Source organism: Cinclus cinclus, chromosome 29, assembly GCF_963662255.1.
Source record: "Cinclus cinclus chromosome 29, bCinCin1.1, whole genome shotgun sequence".
NCBI classification, from domain to species: Eukaryota; Metazoa; Chordata; class Aves; order Passeriformes; family Cinclidae; genus Cinclus; species Cinclus cinclus.
In genome coordinates, this window is record NC_085074.1 from 509567 (window position 1) to 530253 (window position 20687).

A 20687-nucleotide genomic window follows, 5' to 3' on the forward strand; every position below is an offset into this window, starting at 1 on the left:
GGGCACAAACTGAACTTCATCCCAGGTCCCATGGGACACATTTGGTGCCTGGCATTCCCCTGAGGGGGGCTAAGAATCAGTGTTGGAGCTTGGTTGGAGCCAGGGGAGGCCTTCCTGTCCCTCTGAAGGGCTGTGGGGTCAGGAGGTGTTCAGTGACAGCAGCAGTCCCTGGAGTCGCAGCAGGGCTGTTCTGCTCTGCCCATGAGCAGTGCCCTCGTGGTGTGATGGCAGCAGGGGCTGGAGCTGGCAGTGGTGGCATTGCTTGTTCTGGTGGATCTCCTGTCAGGGAACTGCAGACAGCACGTGGAGCAATTTCCCTTCACATCAGGGTTGTGCTTTGGGTACAAGAACAAACTCTGGGTTTGGGTGGAAAAATTAAAAAGAATAGTTGGAATTTTGATGTTGGTTCTTGTTTACTCTGAGGGGCTCAGGCCCCTGTCTTTGGAAAAGCTCCTTGTTCATCTTTAACCAGATGAGCAAAAGTTCAGTCAGCCACTTCGTTTTTTGACAATATCCACTGTGTTGGGAGCATCCGTCCCAGAACAGAAGATGCAGATTCCTGGGTTTGGACTGTCCAAGTCTGCTCAGCATCCCTTGAGAGTTCATTGGCCAGGGCCTCAGGTGCTGTGCAATCTGCTGGGGCAGTGGGTGGGAGAATCTTGGCTTTGTGGCAGATCTGCATCCTCCTCCACCCCAGCTGATCCAATCTGTGTGGAGGAAAGTTATTTTTAGAGGGAGCTTCTTATGAAGGAACTATAATGGTGTTCTTTGGCCTGAAAGCTTGCAGAGTATTGCCTCCAGTGGCTGTGCAAAACCACAAAACCAACTGATTTAAAAATTCACTCACTGTGCTGTCCCTGGGGAGTGAGGAGGGGGCTGCTGGCTGGGCTTGTTCTGGGGACATCTCTGCTGTGGGACTGCTGCTCCTGCCAGCACAGGAGTGGGGCCACCCCAAGCAGCTGCCCTTGTGTTTTTCTGCGAGGGGCCCTGCCTGTACCTTGAACAGGATTTGTGTAACCTCTGCCCGGGGCACAGCACAGCTGAGAGGGAGCCAGAGGATGCTCTTGGTGTGTGGAGGTCAGACTGTTCTGTTAATGAGCTGCTGGAATGATGAACATGAGTTGGTGTGCTTTAACTCCTGCCTGGTGCAGATGGCTGTACAGGTGTGCCAGAACTACAGCATTAGATTCCTTATCCTCTGAAACTGAGGGCTCTGGATCTGCTTCCAGGTCTCCCACTGTGACTGGCTTTGAGTAGAAACACTTAATTCTGCAAATTGTCCAGTGCCACAGGTGTCACTGACCTTTGGTGTTGTGCTGTGGTACCTCCATGCTGAAAGTGCTGTGTGGGGTAGTTCTGTATTGCTGTTTGATGAGATTGCTTCTGGGAATTGGAATAGTTTGCTTCTAGGCATTGGAATACAAGGAAAATCTCCACAGTGCACGAATAAGGGTGTGATAAGTCTTTTGACCCCTTTAAAATTCCCAACCAGTAATTCTGCACACTGGAAACTGTACTGATCTTCCACTGCCTGTTCCTGGATGTTGAGTCCTGCCTGACTGGCTTGATGAAATCGGGAGAGTTTCCTGGTGAAAGAGTAGCTTCAGACTCCAGGAATTTCTCTATCTCCTCTGACCTTTTTTTGGGCTGTGCTCCAGAATTGAGATCCTCGCTATTGTGGTGACTGCTCTGCCTCTTGGAACAGGGAGTAAATCTTCCCTAGTTTTCTTCTTGGTTATTTCAGGGCTCTGCCACTTCAGGGCACTGTTTTCCTTGGAAGCCGGGGAAACTACAGGTGCCAGAGCTGTCACTGGGGTAAAGCTCTTTCAGATTGCTGTCTGAATACCTGAAGAGTATGTTCCAGGGTACTGAGTGATGAGAGGGTTTTTTTAAGGTTCTCCCTCTTGAAAAAGAGCCTGAGTATCGTTTGGAATCTTTTTTACTAGGTATATCTGACCCTGGAATCAGATAGTACACACTGATGTTGTGCAGGGGTAGGGAGAATCCTTATGTCCAGGCTCCAGCTTGTGTAATGATTTCTGTTGTAAAGCTCATGGCTGTTTGCAGTGGGCATTCCTTAAACCTGGGCACTCACTGAAAACCTGAGGGATGCTTCCCCAGGGAATAACACCCGGATCTGGGAGTCTGGAGAGGCGGGGGACAGACAGGAGCTGCCCAGTCTCAGGAGAGGCAGATATTGGGAAATGCTCCCTCTGCAAAAGGGGCATCTCTGCAGAGGCTTGTGGGGCTTTGTTGTGTTAATCCAAGCAAATCATCTGCCTGGTTCTGTCAGGTCCCCCACGGACAGGTCTGAGACCCCACAGAGATGGGCCAGGGCTCCAGACCCAAAGGCACTGCCTCAGTTCAGTGAGATATGTCCTTCTGCCTCCTGCTGTCACCAGCTCGTGGAGTGACCCCTTTTCTGTAATTGCATCCGGGCCTTTTCCCAGGGCTGGTCTCTGGTCTCAGACCTGCCAAAGCAGCCAGCAGCACTGGCGAACTGAAATTCCCTGTAGTCCTGAAAGTCAAGGACACTTCTGCAGTGCTGGTTTGCAAGGCCTGTAGTTACAGCTGATTATGGGACACTGGCCGTGTCTCACTATCTCTTCCCTAACCTTCACACACAGGGTTTTGGTTTGCTGGGGTATTTCAGTGTCAGTGTAGCCCAAACCCTTTTTAAATGTGATACTCGGCTAGAGAGGAGATGTCTGAGTCACACAACCAGACGTTAACTGAGGTAAAATGCTGGTATGATGTTGTCTTCTTTGTTGTAATGATGCTGCTTTAGCTCCTTCTGGGACCAAGGAACGTGGTAAAGAAAAGCTACTGAGACCAGTTACAGTGGGAAGGGTGTCAAAGTGCCAGGTCTCCCTGGTTCAGCATTAGAGAAACATTCCCTGGTAGTGTGGGTGGTGCCTCCTGCCTTGTCAGTGAGTCCCCATACTCCCAGGGACCATCCCTGTGTCTGGCTTTGTTGTGTTCAGGTCACTGTGGCCCTTCCCTGGTGGTGTCAATCGGCAGCTCTGACTGAAACCAGCTCCTGCTGAAGCATCACTTAGACTCTGTCTCCCAGATTAACTCATTGCTCCTGTACTGGCCTTGGCAAGGGAGAAAACTGCTGCTGAGCATTTGATGCCCTTGTCATGTGAATGGGCAGAGAGAACATCAGAAAAAAGTAATTTTTCCCAGAACAGGGCATTCTGCTTCTTCTGCAGTGTCTCCACATTCAGAGCTGCATGCTGCTAAGCAAATGGGATTAGATCCTGTCCTCCCTCTCTTACTCCGTCCCAAATGTCATGGGTTGTGTGGGCACAGGCACTTGCTAATGCACGACAAAGTTAGAAAGAAAATTCCACCCAAATGTGCTGTTCTTGTGCAGAGTGGGCCCTTGGTCTGCATGACCATGCTCTCCATGCTGAATGCCTTTTTCCTGTGGATAGGTGTGGACTGGGGCAGCCAGAGGCATTTGCATGATGTGGCAGCTGGTCTTGTTCTGGCCCAGCCTGTGGCTCAGAATGTCAGTGACCCCTGGCCAGTGTGGGACCAGCCTCTTGGGAGAGAGCTCCACCAGAGCCCTGCTGCTCCTGGAATCCCAGAGCGGCACCTGACGGAAAACCAGTGTGGACAACACGGGCTGCAGGAGAGAGAGAGAGAGAGAGAGGGGATTTTTGTAGAGTAACTGGTCAAATGTTCACATATCTGCGCTGTCATTATTTAGCAGTGTGATGTACCCAGGTGAAGAGCTTCCCAATAAATACTGGTTTTGATGCCTAATGAACGACTGCTGTGTCTTTACTTGTGAGCAGTGACTGAGAAAGGGATAACTTGTGTAGCCATGGATGTGATGAAGAAGCAGTGCCTGAGGGCTGTGATGGATGTGTAAATATGAATAATTACCTTGGGCAGAATTTTTCTGGGATGAGGTTCTGTCACTGCAGGGTGTGTTGATTGGTGCCTTGCTGACCCTGGGTAGCAGCCAGCCTCCTCATCCTCTTCCTTCTTGCTGCAATTCCTGCTGTTTTAGTTTTCATGTGATTTTCTCCTATCCTCTTGCTAACGAATCCAATGACACACTTCTAACCTGCCAGTAGTTCTGTGAAGGTAAGAGATCTTCTGTTTTGTCTGTGTGAGTCCTAAGGCAAACCCAGCCTTCTGGTGGGCTCTTGGAGCTGGAGAAGGGCATGACAGCCTCTCCCTGCACTTATTGTTATGCTAATGCAGGAACAAGCCAGGTCATTGGGGCTTTGATCCTTGATTTGAAGTCATGGTATGGAGTGTTTAAAAACCATTTGTCTGGCAGTGGTTAAAAAGAATGGCTGCTACTAAAATAGCTGCTACTTGGGATTCACTAGAAGCTGTAGGCTTACCTTCAGTCTTTGAAATGGGCCTGTTATTTTACCAGGTTTTGTGGCATCCCCACACATATCTGTAGGCTGGCCCACAGGTAGAGAGAATACACCAAGCAATAGATGTGCTTGGAGAGCAGCAGTGCAGGCTGGAATGACAGAACTCGTTTGTCTGCTGGAGCTCCCCTTGGGCAGCAGCATTGGGAAGGGAAGCATCCTGCGCTGGTGGCTGTTGTCATGGGTGGGTGGGAGAGAAACCTGGTGGGATGGTGCTGAGGGTGCTGTGTGTGCCCATGCATATGTCAGACATCTCCCATCCTCTGAGCAGTGGTACCCACGGTGTCCCTGGGCCGTGTTGCAAACACTTTCCCTGGCATTATTTTTTCATTGATTTGCCCTCCCTGTCTTGCCCATTTTCCATGCATGGTGATAGTTTCCATTTGAGCAGCGTGGCATTCTTGTGTAATGTACCTCTCATTGTGACTGCTGACTGAGCAGATGGAGCTGGTTCAGTAACACTCTTCTCTTGTGTTTGTAGGTCTGCAGAGGGATCTGGGCCGGTTCCCAGCTGTAGCTCTCGAGCTCTGTAAAGGAGATTCAGGCAGTGATGAACTCGCTTTGTTCAAGGGTCAGCCTGAGATGCTGGAGGTGAAAGTGCAACACAACTCAGAGTCCGAGTACTTGGCCAGAGATGGTCCTTCAAGCAACAGCTCCTTCTACAGCAGTGAAGGAGAGGGGACAGACCATGAGGGAGATATTCTGGATTGCAGCGGGTCCAGGCCTTTACTGATGGATTCAGAAGAGGAAGAGGAGACGTGCGAGTTGTGCCCAGGGTTCCTGCAGCCTGTGCCCAGGCAGGAGGCCTCCAAAGAAGATCCCCAGTCCCAGGCCAGAGCAGGGGAGATGCTGTTCCCAGCCTTCCAGCTGCCCACCGGGGAGGTTTTTAACGAACCTGATGTGTTTGCCACGGCTCCTTTCCGAAGCTCCAGGAAGGTGCCCGATGAAGCGGATGTCTTTACCAAAGCTCCTTTTATATGTAAGGGCAATGCGGCTCTACGACATCCAGAGGAAGCAGATGTGTTTCTGAGAGCCCCTTTCACTAAGAAGAAAAGTGTGGAAGAGCTGACTTCCCACAAGGAGCCGTTCACGCCACCTGTTTTCCTGAGCCAAGGAGGAGATGGCCGAGCGTGGCCGATGTTCCCGTGCCTGGATTCAGCAGCTCACGGCTCCGTGGCCTTGGTGAGAGCTCCACATGCGTCTGCTGGGTTTGCTCAGCCAGGCAATCTCCATCCCTGCTCTGTCAGAGCCGTGGAGGCCCAGGAGAGTGTCTCTGCTAAAGCAGTGCTGCCAGAGCAGGGCGACGTGGCCGGCGAGAGGAGCCATGGCCACACGCTGCCTGTGGACGCCGCCCTGGGCTCTGTGGCCAGCAAGCCTTTCCGCCCACAGTCCCTGTCCAAGTATTCCCGGCACTACAGTCCCGAGGATGGGCCAGGCCTTGAGGCCAAGCCCATAGCTGCTTACAAAGTGGTGTCTCAGACCAACAGACAAGCCATAGCAGGCTCTGTCTCAGTTGTCCCGCTGTCTTCCAGGACTATGGAGCTGCCTGGCACGGATCCCTTTGCCTCAGCACCCTTCCCCTTCAAAGCAGCAAAGCAGAAGCCTTAACCTGCTAGGAGCTGGGGGCTGTGCTGCCTGCAGAGCCACCTTGTGCAGGACCTCAAACCTTTTAGCTGAACTGAATGACATAGCAATATATACATATATAATATATATATAAAGTAATTATTATTTTTGGTCAGAACTCTATTTGCAGTGACATATAGTTGAACCATTTAAGTTATGTTCATCCAAATGCCTGGCTCTCAGGATCCTTGTATCCTTTCCAGTTGCTTCTCACCTTCCTCCTCTTACTGTGTTCCCTCCATTTTTTTCTTTTTTTTAGATGCTTTTCTCAAACCAGCAGTATTCCATATTTTCTGGTCCTGGGTGGAGAAAAGCACTGCAAGATGAATTAAAAAGTTTATTAATTACAGAGCGAGTCAAGCAGGACTTGCTAATGCTCTGGAAAGGACATGATTTCACAGGTTAAACGGTTATTGTGACTTTTGCTGTCAGTGATATTCCTGCTGCTCTGCAGCAGTGGCAGTCACAGCTCCAGGTGTGCTGGTGGGTGATGTGCCCATGGAGCCAGAGCTGTGCCGTGATATCTGGGCCAGTCTGGGCAGTACTGCTGAGAGCAGAGCCAGGGCAGCAGCACAGCTTTGCTCCCCCAGGACTGGAACACGTGGCAGTGCTGCTTCCGGGACTGGGGTCTGAGGCAGGGAAGGACCGTGGTGCCTTTGTGCTGTGAACCCAACAAAGCAATCAGGCTTCTACTGTTGCTGGAAGGTCGTGCAAACAATCAGGCAGAGCTTTCACTTTTACACATGCATTTTCTGTCTGGTCTATGCCAAAGTGTAGGACCTGGAAATCTGCTTATGGTGAAGGAGAGACATGTTTTTACAGTATTAAAAGTAGACTTTATGGGGAAATTTCTGATGTAAGCAGCTCCATAACTGTCCGGATGTACCTCATGTGGTGTGACTCGGCAGAGTCTGCAGCCCTGTTAGACTGGTTTATACCGGCAGAGAGCTCGACTCAAAGTGAATTCTGCCTATTGTTTTCCTGTTGGTTAAGGATCAACCTAAACAAAATCCATTTGCTCTCCTTCTGAAGTTTCCTATCCTTCCTGTGTTTCCTATCCTGTTCCCAAAGAGCAGGGCTGTGATGACTGAGGCAGGGACTCAGCCTGGCAGAGAAACAGAGACGTTTATTACAAAAGGCAAACTTTTTATACCCTTCTAGAAGACACAGAATTTCCCTAGATGGTAACTCTTACTAAGTGACACACGTTGCCACTTCTAAATCAGCAACTCAAAGGACTTGATGACAATTTTAGAGCAAAAATGCTTGAGTCTGATGGCAAACTTCCTGACCAGCCAGGGCTAGAGCTTGGCCAGAGTTCAGGCTTTGGCTGGGAGGGTTTCCCTAAAATATCTTACAAATAAACTTTTATTAATAATCAGTGGTAACATGAACAACCTACAACCAAACAAGGGATATAAATAACATCAGATAATTATCTTACAGCTCAATCCCTTTATAAAAACTCAATGTATTAGTGTTATGATATAAATAACATATTCAAAATCACTGTTTCTTGTGTAAAAATATTTAAAGTTAGAGCCTGAATGCCACAAACCAGTCAGGGAACAAGCTCCATTCATCTTGTCCTTTCAGTTTCCCAAGCTGATGATGAAGTCGGAGTAACCAAGGCTGGTTAGATCACCCTTGCACATACCCATCGTGGGCCAGACTCTGTAGAAACACAAGCCTATTCTCATCCCCAGCTTATTAATGGAAAGGGGCCTTCCAATTTTCCACTTTCGAAATTCTTAACAAATACTTGAGCTTTTTTCTAGGTAAGTTTGCAATACTCTGAAATGGTGTTGGACTGGGGTTGAGTAATTCTGAATATGATTCAAAAACTTCAGATGTATATATAAGGCTTTTTTGCAGTCTTTCATGGGGGGTATACCCCATCCCTTTTTTGTTTTAACAAGATCAAGCTGAGAGTACTATGGGTCCATTCAATTGCAAGAAGTTTCTCTCCTCTACCCTTCACCAATTCATTCCTCATCCGTTAACTGTCATACTCTTCCTCCCTTTGTTCATCCTCCTCATTGTCCTTTGCATTGGCCTCAGATTTATCTGACAGTTCGTGGAGCAGGACACGCTCCCTGCTGCTGAGGCCAAACTCGAGCACATCCTTCTCCTTCAGTGGGTGGTAGCGCTGGGGCTTGAGGCGCTGGCTGGTGAGGAAGGTGCCGTTCCCCGAGCCCCGGTCGCTGGTGTAGGGTCTCACCCTGGGGCCCGCGGTGCCGTGCTCCCCCAGGCGTTCCTGGAGGCTCGGAGCAGGACGGGTGGGCGATGGGGATGTCGGCGAGACGGCGGTGCCGGCCCAGCAGGTAGACGCTCTCCGTTCTCTGTGTGGATGAACATCACGGGCGGGAACTCGTCGTTCTTGAAGGGGCACAAGCACCAGCGAGTCCTGGGGTTGCGCGCCTCGGGGGACTCGCTCTCCTTCATCAGCACGCCCCGGAACGTGTTGGTGTCCTCCAGCACCGCCCCGGACAGCTCGGAGCTTGGCTTCTGCTTGTTCACGGCAGCTTTTCCTTTGGGATTGCTCTCGGACTGCCGGAGCTCCGGGTTCTGGTCGGCGCTGCCCTCGGTGCCCTGCCGGTACTGTGGTCTTCTCTCGTAGTAGAACTCCCTCTCTGCCTGCTGCCCCCACAGGTTCTCCGTGTCCCGCTGCTGGCCGCGAGCTCCCGGTCTGTCACTGGAGTTCTTTCCGTATGAGTGGTCCCCGTGCCTGTCCCGGTCCCCCCTCGCGGCGCTGCGCTGCAGGCTGTGCCCGCGGATCCATCCCCTGCTCCCCCTGTCACCAGAGCTGCGGGAACGACGAAAGCCCTCCAACAACATTTTTAGTGTTAAAGAATCAAGGCATTACTTTGTTACTGGCCAGAATGTGTAGCAGAAATCACTCATCCACACACAGCCCGGGAGTGCAGAGGAAATCATTCTATGGCACGTAAATTTTATTAGGTTTTTAATATACAGTGAAAACGCCATAGAAAATCATCCGTGCAATATTCGTGGGTTCCAGATTACGTAGCTCTTAGTATTTGGTTTCCTATTGGTTACAGATCTCTTTTTTCTCCGGTGTTAATTAGGTTCTCATTCTTATCTCTCTTTCCCTGGCCAGGTGTCTCCGGCCATGCCGGGGGTGTTGTTTGGAGTTGATGTTCCCTTAATGGCCCTTGATGGCTGTTTTCTTCTGTGTATCTTTACTGCTGCCAGTCTATTGAGACGTTAAACTCATCAGGCCTCAACTGGTGGGCCAATGTCTTAGAAAGCTGCTCTCTTTTACTTTTCCCTTCCCTTAAATCAGTTTCCCTCCAAAATATTTCCAGTTGAAAGAGACGAGCAAGTGTTCTGGTGGGTGTAGGGATTGCCTGGAAGGGAGAGGGAAGAGCTTGGACTGAGGTGTTGGAGCCTTGGGGTGGGGAGGGAGAACACTGGAAGCAGAGAGGCAGAGAGGCCACGTTGGCTCCCATAAATTGCTGGTGAATAGTGACCAGGTTGGGGGGGGGCTCGTGGAGCTGGGACCCTCCTGCCCTGCGTGGCTGTGCTTGGAGTTAATAAATATTGGTGCATAGTCGTGGTTATAGCGCTTTATGTTCTCCATCACCACCTCGTGAAAACAGAAGTACCGTAAAGAAGTTTCTGGGTTTCCCTTGAGCTGTTTCTTCAGCAAAGCTGACACTATTACTATGTTTTTGTTCTTTAGTTTTCTGTTTAAATATACAGCCGAAAAGTGGTTTTTGTTTTCAATATATGTTCCCCCAAGTCAGTTGTTGCTGGATGGAATCAGTGAGAGACACAGAGAATGACTGTGACAGGAAACTGTGAATTCAAGGACAGTGATTGTGAGGGCCCAAACACCAGCCTGTATCACAGCCACACTGACCCAGGAGCTGCACTCGAGCTCTTGAATTTGCTCAGAAGCTGCTGGAAGGGAGGTCAGGCCTTGATGCTATGGGATGAACCTGTGGAAACAGGGAGATGCTTTGCTGAAGTGGATGGGTGTCCTGTATAAACCATATGGGTTCAAGGTGTTGTCTCTGCTCATTGGATTCAGGTTCTCTTTCTTTCTCTTCATTTTTACTTGAAAAATTGCCTCTAAATAATTCAGTGAAGCTTCTGTCACTGCCACATGCAGGTCCCACAGAGCTGATGCTGGAGGAGCATCAGCCTGTCCCTTCATGCTTGGAGAAAGGGAAGGTGCACTGAGGGGTGCAGACTCAACTTTAGCTCTGCTCAGCCTAGGTCAGGCTGAATTTCCAGCTGGCATTTCAGCAGCTTTTCTGTCCTTCAGGCACTTTACACGAAAAGCGGGGTAACTGTGCCCCAGAGCTCATGATCCTGCCAGACACATCCAGTGCTTCACCGGTTTTAAAACTCTTCTGAGGGTGGAGACAGCTCATTTGTATCTCTGCATGTGACTCATAAAGTAATGGGACTTCTGGTTATGGCCAGAAAACTCAATGCCTGTTACTCTAATACCCTTCTCATTTCCAGCCTGTGTTCCTCCCAATCCTGCACTACCACTGCTGCAGCCTCAGCGTGATGAATTGTAAGTGGAAATTTCATTTCCATAACCTCTGCAGCTCACTGTTTTAATGAATGGGGTAGAATCATGCTAATTATTTGCCACACAATCGGTGATCTTAATGAAGTAAGACTTAAAAAGACTCAATATGTTTCGACTCAATGGGGTGTTTAGAAATCAGTTTTCTGAAAAGAACCACTGGTTTCATATCTTTTTTAATGCTGTAGTAAAAGGTGTTCACTGCCCTGGGTCCTGTGCCCAGAGCATTATCACGTCCCTGTGACAATGCCGGATTCCTGATGGGAGAGTGGCTGGCTCTTGGTTCTCACTCACTGAATGCACTAAAATTCATTCTATTCAAAGTGATTAATCAGAGTTTCTGTGTGAGTAAAACAAGCAGTGTGCTCTGTGCTCACTGCCTTGATGTTGGGCCAGTGCTGAGGGGGACTGTCCTCCCCAGCTGCTGCAGGACTTTGGAGGCTGTCCCCATGTCCCCTCTCCTGCCGTGAACCTGACCCCGTGTGAGCACTGGTGATATGGCCTGATAGTGTCCTCATTGCCACAGCAGCAAAACCGGGCGATATCTGCATAATTGCTGAACTCAATCACTCCAAAGTGGTAATCGGTTACTTTAAGTCAGCTTCCACCAAAGAGTCTTGTGTTGGGGAGTTGAATTTTTGTGGGTTTTTGTTTCATTCCTCATGGTTTAAAATCAATGTTTTAGAGCACACTGACAGACCCCAAAGCATTTTTACAGTAGTGTCATGATACTGCTCCAATTCTGAAATACATTCCTGAAACCTGATCAGCTGCATTAATGTTTCTAGAAATAACCCACAGCCTATAGTTTCTGTTGTAGGTGGGTAAATACCCTCACATACACCTAGAAATGCTCCCTGTGAAGTTAAAAACATAATGTTGATCAGTGTTTCTGATCCTTTGCCTCCAAAGAGATGGGGTGGGAGGCGGGGGGTTCATTCTGGTGTGGGATGCAGCAGGTGAAGCGTCCCACACACTGGGTCTGGTGCTGGGAGAAAATGTTTTGTGTCCACGAGGAGCTGGAGCTGGGGGTATCCGTGGTCCCCACAGTGACCCATAGTGACATACAGTGACTTGTGTCCCCAGTCCTCTCCGTCCCCGCTGCCTGGCAGATCCTTGGGCTCAAGTTTTGCACTCCCATTGGGATCGACTGTTCCTGGTAATCATGAAGAAATGTTTCACTTGTAAACTTATGTACATTTTATTAAAACTGTATCTGATGGCAACCAACGTCTCCATTGTGCCTTCCTTCTCCCCTCCCCACAGAAAATATTTTTGCTGGATACAGGGAATGTGGGTTTTAATGAGTTCTTCCTACCGAAGAGCTGAACTAGGTTTGGCCCTGCTGTTTTACCTGGCAGCTGTAAAGTCAAACTGCTCTTGCTGCTTTAAGCAGAGGGTATTTCAGTTTATATCCAGTTCATATTCCAGAGAGAACTCTTCCCACCCAGGGCAGGACAGAGCCTGAAGCCTGCCCCGCAAAGCTGCTGCTCCTCAGCGGTTTTAAGGCAGGGCTGGTGACCGGGAGACGTGGTGGCTCACTGTGCACTGGTTAAACGTGTTTTTCGGAATCATTCAGCTGCCAAAGACTCTCTTAAGTGCAAAATACCATTTGGGCTTTGCCGCACTTCTTAATTACATTTCTGTCTTGGAGTGAATGTCCATTGAGAGAGACTCTGTGCTGCCTTCTGACTCTGCACAACTCCCTGACAAGAGGGGACAGCCGGGGGATCGGGCTGTGCTCCCAGGGAACAGGGACAGGAGGAGAGAACAGCCTCAGGCTGGGCCAGGGGAGGCTCAGAGTGGACATCGAGAAAATTCCTTCCTGGACATTGGGAAAATTCGTTCCTGGAAAGGGCTGCCGAGCCCTGGCACAGGCTGCCCAGCACAGTGCTGGAGTCGCCATTCCCCATCCGGGGAGATTGAACAGCCGTGTGGGTGTGGCAGTCGGGCACATGGGTCAGTGGCGGCCCTGGCAGTGCCGGGAGCGGCTGGGCCGCGTGGCCTCGGCGGTCCCGGAGCCCGTTCCGCCCCGATCGCCGCCGCCATGGCCGCTGTCCCCCTCAGGCGTTGCCGCCAGGGGGCGCCGCCGTGCCCGCGCGACAGCGGGAGCGGCCTCAGGGAGCCAAGATGGCGGCGGCGCGGCGGCTGTGCGCGGCGGCGGGGCTGGGCGGGCGGTAGGTGACCGCGGGGCCCGCGGTTCCCGCTGCCCCGCACGGCTTTTTCCCGCAGGGAGCTCGGCATGTTCCCGGAGGGGGCCCCTCCCGCCCCTTCCCCGCGCGACTGAAAGAGGGGTTAGCGGCACCTCGACCTCCAGGCCCGCCCCGGGTGCTCCTTGCTCTTCCCCTTCCTTTCTGCACCGCGGACAGGGTTGACGCTTCTTCCTGGCTGTTTCTCCTTCTCAGCCCTTTTCCAGGCGCGAGCTGGTAGTTCTCCCCGACACGCAGCTCCTGAGTGCTCACCTCCTGCACGCCCAGGGAGAGCCGTGAGGGCAAATTTCCCCTACACCCAGCTCAGGACCTGCACCGAGGGGTAATTAGGACAGTGCTGATGGGATTAATTCCCTCCCGTGAGCTCAGGACCCTGCAATGAGGGGTAATTCTCCATCCCCACGTGTGCACAGGATCAAGCAGTGAGGAGCTGTTACACCCCCACGCCCCTCACATTCCTGTATCATCAGGGTCATGAAATAACAGGAAATTCCTTCCCCGAAATCTGCTCAGGGTCAAGCAGTAAGGGGAAATTTAGAGGACCCTGTAGTGCTTGGCGCACTTTGTGCTGAGTGCTGTAAAATAGGATATAATCATTGTTAGCTAAAGGGAACGTCGAGGACCTGTTGTGGTTACCACCTGCTCGTGAGCCCCCAAAAGTAAGCATGTAACATGATTTAGACCTTTTCTGTGTTCTTGTGTCCTGCGCTCACAGCAGGGATGTTAATTTCATGAGACAGAGCTTCTCTCCAGTTCCACGTTTGAGGCTTCTGGGCCTGAGTGCAGTGCTTGTGTTCTGATTTATGACCCCCAGAGAGAGCCAGCCTCTTACTGAACAGCCCCTGTGGATGGTATTTACTGTGTTTATCAGTTTTCTTCCCATAGAACTGATAAGGAGGAGAGGAACTAGATAATAATTGGTCCTTAGTATGTAATATTTTGTCTGTGATGTGAGGTGGGTTTTGTTCTCATTTTCTGATGTTCATTTTGCTTTGAAATACCTTGATGCTGTTGGCTGTGCACATACTTACAGAAAAAAATTCACAGCTATGAAACTGAAGCCTGTTACTCTATCACTCTGTCTTGCTTTTCCTTTTAATGTTTTTTTTGTTGTTGTTGTTTGTTTGTTTTTGTTTTGTTTTTTTTTCTTTTTTCCCCTGCTGCTCTCCCCCCTTTAGTTTTGTCTGAGCTAATGATACCACCCCATGTGTGTCTTGAGTTCTGGGGCAGCTAAAAACGTCTGCAATACTGTTTCTTTGGGACAGTGCAAATGTGGAATTTGAGAATTGTTAGTAAAGTTGTTTTTCTCTAGGATCTGTCATGTGCTGTTAAAATATCGTAATCTGACAACTCGACAGCCTTTCCACCAGCTTCTGCAAAAGAAACCATCTATTCCAGCTGCAGCATGGCATCGTGCAGGTATATCTCAGTTAAAAATTAACAGATGAGCACATTGTGGGTTTTTATGTTCTGTGGGAATGCTGAAAGTTTGCTGTTCATTCTGAGGATGATGCTTTTTAGTAAATAAAAGTTAGCAGAATAAGCTAAGCCAAGGTTTCTTTTATCCTGCTGTCTCCTGGGAGATGACAGACGTGCCTGTGTTCAGCAGTGCTCCTGTGGCTCTGGGGTTCTTGGGTTGTGTTTTTAAAGCCTTGTGGCTGCCCAGGCTGCAGTTCTCTGGAGCAGAGGGATCACTCTGGGCTTGCTGAGTTATCAGGACTTGACTTTAATTTAAGCTCCTTGGGTTTGATTATATTACTTTTCTTTATTGTTTTTGTCTTTGCAGTAAGAGGCATGTTTATTCAAACTCAGGACACACCAAATCCAAATAGCTTGAAGTTTATTCCTGGAAGGGAAGTGCTGGAGTCCAGGACTATGGAGTTTTCCACACCAGCTGCAGCCTACTGCTCACCTTTAGCAAGGTATTATTAAACATATAATGATTCATTAGGGGCTTGGTCTGGGCTCTGTGTCTACAGCTGATGTTTTTAAGCACAACTTCCCGTCATCCCGCTCCTCCTTTGGAGCATCTTGCTTGGATTTGAGATTTAACGCTGCCTAAGATGAAAGCTGGGAAGGTTGTTGCTGCAGCTGTTTGTGTGTACTCCCCACAGCTCTGGCATGGCCAGAGGCACCATGGTCTGGTTTGTGCAGTTGGATTGAGAGGGTTTACAAGTCAGTTTTTGTGAGCAGTTGCTGCATCATCAGCGAGACCTCTGGCCCTGATTTCTCAAATTAATCCCCTCAGAATACTCTTTGTTCAAGTAGTTGGAAATCATGTAACTGTTTAGAATTGGGAATTGGAAATAGTCAGTGAATAGCCCCCAGATACTCTGAAATAAATGCAGCAGTTTGCTTTGGCAGGTGTTGAGACTATCCTGAACTTCAGAACCAGAGGATTTTTCCTTCACTAAAGATTTGTGCTTCACTCAAAGAAAGGCCACTGTTCTGGGCTGAATCTCTAACAGATATTGGGAATACAGTTTTCAGTAATTAAAATCACTGTCTGGAGTAAGAATTGGTTCTTGGCATAGAAGGGGCTTGGAGTACCAGCATGAGTCTCTGAATTTTCGAGGCACCCATTTTGTGTCACTGCTTTCACATCAGTCTCTGAAAATAAATTCTGTTCTGTGGGTGGAAGAGCTTTGGCCAGGGAGTGAGACCTAGAAATGCTGCAGTAGCTACCCCTGGAGATCCCAGGCAGCTTTAGGTACCTTGGCAGAATTCCATGTAAAAGCAGAAGCTGTGTGCCGTGGCATTCTCTCCAGGAGGTGGGGGGCTATCAAACATGCAGCTCTGATGTTTCCAGAAGTCTCTTGCTCTCTTTGAGAGCAAACAGGATCTTTGCAGGCAGAGGCCTGTGACTTGCCTGCAAGTAATAAATCCAATGTGAAAGGTTTCTGAGGACATCACAGTGTGTTAGCAGAGTGCTGAAGCTGTAGGATCTCATTGTGCCAAGGTGTGTCAGGTTGCAGAGTGAAGTTTATTGTCAGAAAGTGGCTTTTTATTGTCATCTATCTGCAAATAGACATTTTCATCCAAGATGGTGTGTGTGCTGCAATGTGTACAGTGCAGACCAGTTTGGTTGTGTGTATTGTGCAGGATCATGGGAAAAACTGTCGCTCTGTGTGTCACTGAACCCAGATTATGGTTTTCGTAAGTGGGATGACTTTGTTTTAAAAGGGAATATAATTCCCTTTTAAATATAATTTGGAATAAAAATTTCCGAAGAATTAACAAAAAACACCCTAGAGGAGAGGGAGGGAAGAGAATTATTTAATTATTTCAGATGGTTTGGTGCATTTGCATAATTCCATGATTTAAGTCTTTTCAAAATCCAGTTGACTTAGCGATGTAAATGCTCAGTGCACATACTGCTGTTTCATGTGTAGAAATTCTTCTAAGTGGGTATTGTGAAATCACTTTTATAATTTTCCATTACACATACTTCTGTGGTAAGATTTCTGATTCTTTCATTCATTGCATTTTTGATGTTTTCCAGTCTCTGAAGAGACTCAAGAGAATATATATTTTTTCTCCCCATAATAACAAAATACACTCTTATAGCCTTACACTGTATTTACCTCACAATTTTTGAGAGTATTAAATATTGCTTTACTGAGGGTTTCTGGAAGGATCTATGTTTCAGCTCCACAAGCTTTAAGTTGAATATTGTGTTCCATCAGGCCTACAGTGCAAGTTCACCACAGGTTTTTTTTTTTCTGTAAATGAAATTGTTGGGTTAACCGTATTGTTAATTGTTAAAATTAAAACTCAGTTTGTCAGATTGGGTGCATATTTGCCCAATTTCCCCCCCTTTTTTCCTTAACAGACAGTTATTCCGGATTGAAGGAGTTAAAAGTGTTTTCTTTGGGCCAGACTTCATCACAATCACCAAGGTAAGCAGAGCAGGGATTCAGCTGTGCTCAAAGATAAGCTGTGTGGATATGGCCACAGAGTAGATCCAGCCAGGTTCTCAGGCAGGCTCAGTGGAAGTTCCAGAGAAGTGTGCACAAGTGCCCAAAGGGAGCTGCCTATAATATAAAAGAAAATAAGTTCAGGGAAAGGTAAATTGTTAAACTGACAATCTTGAGTCTCTGAAACAGTTGATAAAATATCAATAGCTTATTTTGGAGTCTTTCACACCTTTTTAGCTAACATTTTAAAAGCACTTGCTTGGCTTGCAAACAAGGTGACCCTTCTTTACATGTCACAGTCTGAGTCTGACTAAACATCTTTGGCAAAGCTTGACTTGACAGAACATGGAGTCCAGTCTGTGCATTAAATGTGAGAGTCCATGATGGCATTTTTAATATAAGAATCTCTGTGTAATGTAGCAGCAGTAGGCAGATACTCTTCTTCATTCTTTTTATTCCCCCCCCCCCTTCTGATTCTCACAGGAGAGTGAAGACCTAGACTGGAACTTGCTGAAACCAGATATTTATGCAACCATAATGGATTTCTTTGCCTCTGGCTTACCTGTAGTTACTGACGAGGCACCTAGGACAGATACAGGTAAATCAAATCTTCAGGGAGAGGCCAGGGTGTGCCTTTGGGTTTAGTTTTTGTGACATCTAGAAGAGCCTCCATTCCTCCCTCAGAAAAACATGCAGGAAAATTCAAATTTAACACCTATTAAGATGAATGCAGGCAGGAATTTGTAGCCTGGAATTCTCTCAGTATTCTGACTTGCACATTTTTCTTTTCCCAAGCTGCTTCAGAAGAAGATGATGAAGTTGTACTGATGATTAAGGAACTGCTGGATACAAGAATCAGGTGAACAGGGAGCATTGCTGCTGTTTATTTAGGGAACAGTGTGTTTTTCTTTGGGAATGTGATTCCATGGTTCAGCATCTGATGTGGAGAGGTTCAAGTGCAGAACTGGCCAGAGCTGGGAATGCTGTTCATTTGAAAACTCTCTCTGATTTTGCTGTTGAAGCTCCTGTCCTGAGCAGAGCCCTTTGCTGAGTGACTTCAGAGCAGGGCTTCCCTCCACACCGCCTTGGACGGGTCCAAGGCTTTAACCTGGCTGCTTTAAGGGGTGGAAACAGCACAGGCTTTGCTTTTACAGACACCTTTTTCTCTCTCTGTATTGATGTCAGTTGCAATTGTTCTTGTCCTTCCCTTCCAAGTATTCCAAAGGAAGTGGAAAATCCTTGCCCCAACGGATTTTGTCTTTGCACTCTGTTGTGATTTTATTGGTGCTTTAACACAGCTTGAATTTAGAAACTGGTGGTAACTAATGAAGTCTCAAGAGTGGCTGTGGATCATGTTGTTTACCTGAAGAGTATTTTTGTGCTCATTAATTGCCTTCTAAAGTGAACTGACAGCAATGAGCAACTTGACATTTGAGGCGTAGGGGAAGATGTCTGATGTGTTTGTGATATCTGATGGTGACATCTTCCCCAGTTCACAAACTGCAGGAACCAGAAACTACTTTATCTCAGAGCAGACACATGGTGCTGGTTAATTTTCCTGAAAAAGCAAGAAAAGTAGAAATGAGCTGGAACATCTTTCCCAAACATTTGTACTAAGTGTTGAAACCAGAAGCCAACTACAGTGTTGGATAAAGCTCTGACAGCAATGTTCATGCTCCTGCCAGGTACCCTGTGTGGTAATTTAAGCTCCCTGGAGTGTGTCAGTCCTTGAGTTCCAAGGGTTGTTTATTTTTTTTTTTTTTTTTGTAATAGGCACAGAATTACTGCCCAAAATCCTGATTTCCCCACCTTTTAATTTCTCTGATTTTCTCCCCCTGTACCCATCAGTGCACCAAGAAGCTGTTGATGAGAATAGCAGCAGATCTATATCTTCCTTCATTTTATAGCAGGGTATTCATAAATCAGGTTACACATAGAGCATTTATTGTCCAGCAAATCAAAATTAAATGCAGAGAAGATGTCAGAAGGTGCAGGATGGAGGGAATGTACATCTGGAAGGTCCTGTAGTGTGTCAAAAAGTTAATTCAAGTAAGAAAAATGGTATTTTAAATCATGATCTTTGGCTTTCAGGAATGGAGATAATTTGCTGTGGTGAGTTTATAAATGTGTCAGGTTCACAGACATTTCTGTTAGGAGTGTAGTTCTCAGAGAGTTATTTTGGAAATCAGTATAAAGAGCTTCTGTTAGAGTAACTTGATGGTTTTTACTTGGTCTGGAAACATGTTGCTATGGGGACAGAGCTACAATGCTGGGCATTTGTGGCTGGCAGAGGGAGAGGAGGCTGCAGAAATGCTGGTGGCACTGGGGTGAGCTTATCGGGATCTAGTTCCTTCACCCCTGAGCAGGATTAAGCTTTTATAGTTTGAGTTGTTTTCTGTGCAGTGTAAATTGTGGAGAACTGCATATTTATTTATGGAAGCAGGGCTTCTTATCATAGGTGACAGCTGCACTGCAGACATGGGGGGACACGCCCCTAATGTACAGGCAGTAACTGAGGCAATGATTGCCTGTGGAGAGAGCCTCCAGGCAAGCCAGAGTGTCTGTGCAGGCTGAGCTCTGCTCCAGGGTGTTCACTCTCTACCCTAAAATTTCAGTGATCCTTTCATACACTGCTGCATTCATTACAAAAATGGTTTGCCTACTGTCCCCCCTGAAAAAGTTGCTATGTTATATAGTCCAGCACAGCAGGAGTTGGAAATGTGAACCAGATGGTTCACAAAATAGTGACTAAATCCCTCTATCTTGACAATTTTTATGAGTATTAAATTGCTTTACTGAGGGTTTCTGGAAGGATCCATGTTTCAGCTCCACAAGTTTTAGGTTGAATATTGTGTTCCATCAGGCCCACAGTTCAAGAAGATGGTGGTGATGTTATTTACAAAGGCTTTGAGGATGGGATTGTGCAGCTGAAGCTGCAGGGGTCATGCACCAGCTGCCCCAGCTCCATCATCACCCTCAAGAACGGGATACAGAACATGCTCCAGTTCTACATCCCTGAGGTGGAAGGCGTTGAGCAGGTGGGTCGGGGAGAGATCACAGAGGGTTTCTTTCCAGTGGAAAAGGAGCTCTTTGTCTCTTTCCAGTGGGAGCACGTTGGCAGTTAGGGAAAACCAGGGATGCATAGATGCAGGTTTTCCAACTCAGCAGCTGTATCTTGGCAAAGATCAAGAGCTCGGCAGGGTGCTGGGATCCCACGGGCTGGGATTGCATGCCTGGGAACAGCCTTGGGTGCTGTGGGTGCCAGGCTGGCCTGAGAAGCTGCAGTGGCCCTGGGGCAGAGCTGGCTGATGGTGTTGGCAGAAGGGGAGGCAGGTTACCCTTGCTGGACTCCCCTCAGTGTGCCACATCCCTCCTCTGCCAAGGAGCCCAGAGCTGGACACACTTGGTTGCTGATACCTTTGTGCTGACTTGATGTGATAAAAAGCAACGAGCTTTGTCCCCTGAAATACAGATTATTTGACTTTCTCATGAAATACCTGTTCTCTAGAGCAGTTGTTTTAGTGGCCTTTGTGGTAACTTGGCCAGCTCCTATAATTAAAGCTCATTTCCTCCTAGCATTTTGGATTGCCAGTTTTTCTTGCCTTCCTCCTGAGCCCGTTGTCATTCAGCGATGTGGAATAACTGCTGTTCTCCTTGGGCCCAGCAGGGATTTAATGTAATAAATCTTGCAGGACTGAGAGCTTAAACTGTTGATCTAAACTGCTTCTGGATTTGATTTCAGGTTGTTGACGATGATGATGACGTGGAGACAGAAGCAAATTCTACTTGAGCTTCGTCATCTGTGGCCAAATAAACATTTACCTCCTGGTGTATGTAAACCATCTTTGTGCTGAGGAACAACCAAATCTGCCGTCAGAAAAATAGCTGTACTTACTGTGAGAATGTACTGTCAGTTCAAGCAGTTAATCCTCTAATTTATTAAATGCCCTCTACTACAAAAAAA

General features: G+C 47.9%; 3 protein-coding genes across 5 annotated transcripts in view; 2 read left to right on the plus strand and 1 right to left on the minus strand.

The window, feature by feature from the left end:
• The window catches only part of AAK1 (AP2 associated kinase 1), a 65190-nt gene extending 59062 nt beyond the window's left edge, over positions 1 to 6128 (plus strand). For 2 of the 3 annotated variants that reach the window (XM_062510740.1, XM_062510741.1), the window contains one exon: positions 4885 to 6128. In XM_062510740.1, the coding sequence (XP_062366724.1) occupies positions 4885 to 6011 (1127 nt within the window). In that variant the 3' untranslated portion in view covers positions 6012 to 6128. Of the gene's footprint in view, positions 1 to 3440; positions 3729 to 4884 lie in introns of those variants that run through there. The other variant, XM_062510744.1, reaches the window with a different exon arrangement.
• A 31-nt stretch (positions 6129 to 6159) lies between these two features.
• On the minus strand, positions 6160 to 11814 carry LOC134054783 (smad nuclear-interacting protein 1-like). Its single transcript, XM_062510746.1, is given in 3 exon segments — positions 6160 to 8293; positions 8295 to 8368; positions 8370 to 11814. Coding segments are annotated over 3 exon segments (837 nt in total). The 5' UTR covers positions 8868 to 11814; the 3' UTR covers positions 6160 to 8028.
• A 912-nt stretch (positions 11815 to 12726) lies between these two features.
• On the plus strand, positions 12727 to 20687 carry NFU1 (NFU1 iron-sulfur cluster scaffold). The gene is made up of 8 exons (XM_062510587.1): positions 12727 to 12773; positions 14119 to 14225; positions 14593 to 14728; positions 16639 to 16705; positions 17207 to 17321; positions 17519 to 17582; positions 19587 to 19761; positions 20466 to 20687. The coding sequence occupies exons 1-8, from the start codon at positions 12727 to 12729 to the stop codon at positions 20511 to 20513; spliced, it is 759 nt and encodes a 252-aa protein (XP_062366571.1). The 3' UTR covers positions 20514 to 20687.

What these genes read in the sequence shown, in the direction of transcription:
- NFU1 (XM_062510587.1), top strand. Translation starts at nt 12,727, where the DNA reads ATGGCGGCGGCGCGGCGGCTGTGCGCGGCGGCGGGGCTGGGCGGGCG. An exon ending in TACTGCTCACCTTTAGCAAG is followed by an intron (nt 14,729 to 16,638) that starts GTATTATTAAAC and finishes TTTCCTTAACAG; the next exon opens with ACAGTTATTCCGGATTGAAG. An exon ending in CTGCTGGATACAAGAATCAG is followed by an intron (nt 17,583 to 19,586) that starts GTGAACAGGGAG and finishes GTGTTCCATCAG; the next exon opens with GCCCACAGTTCAAGAAGATG.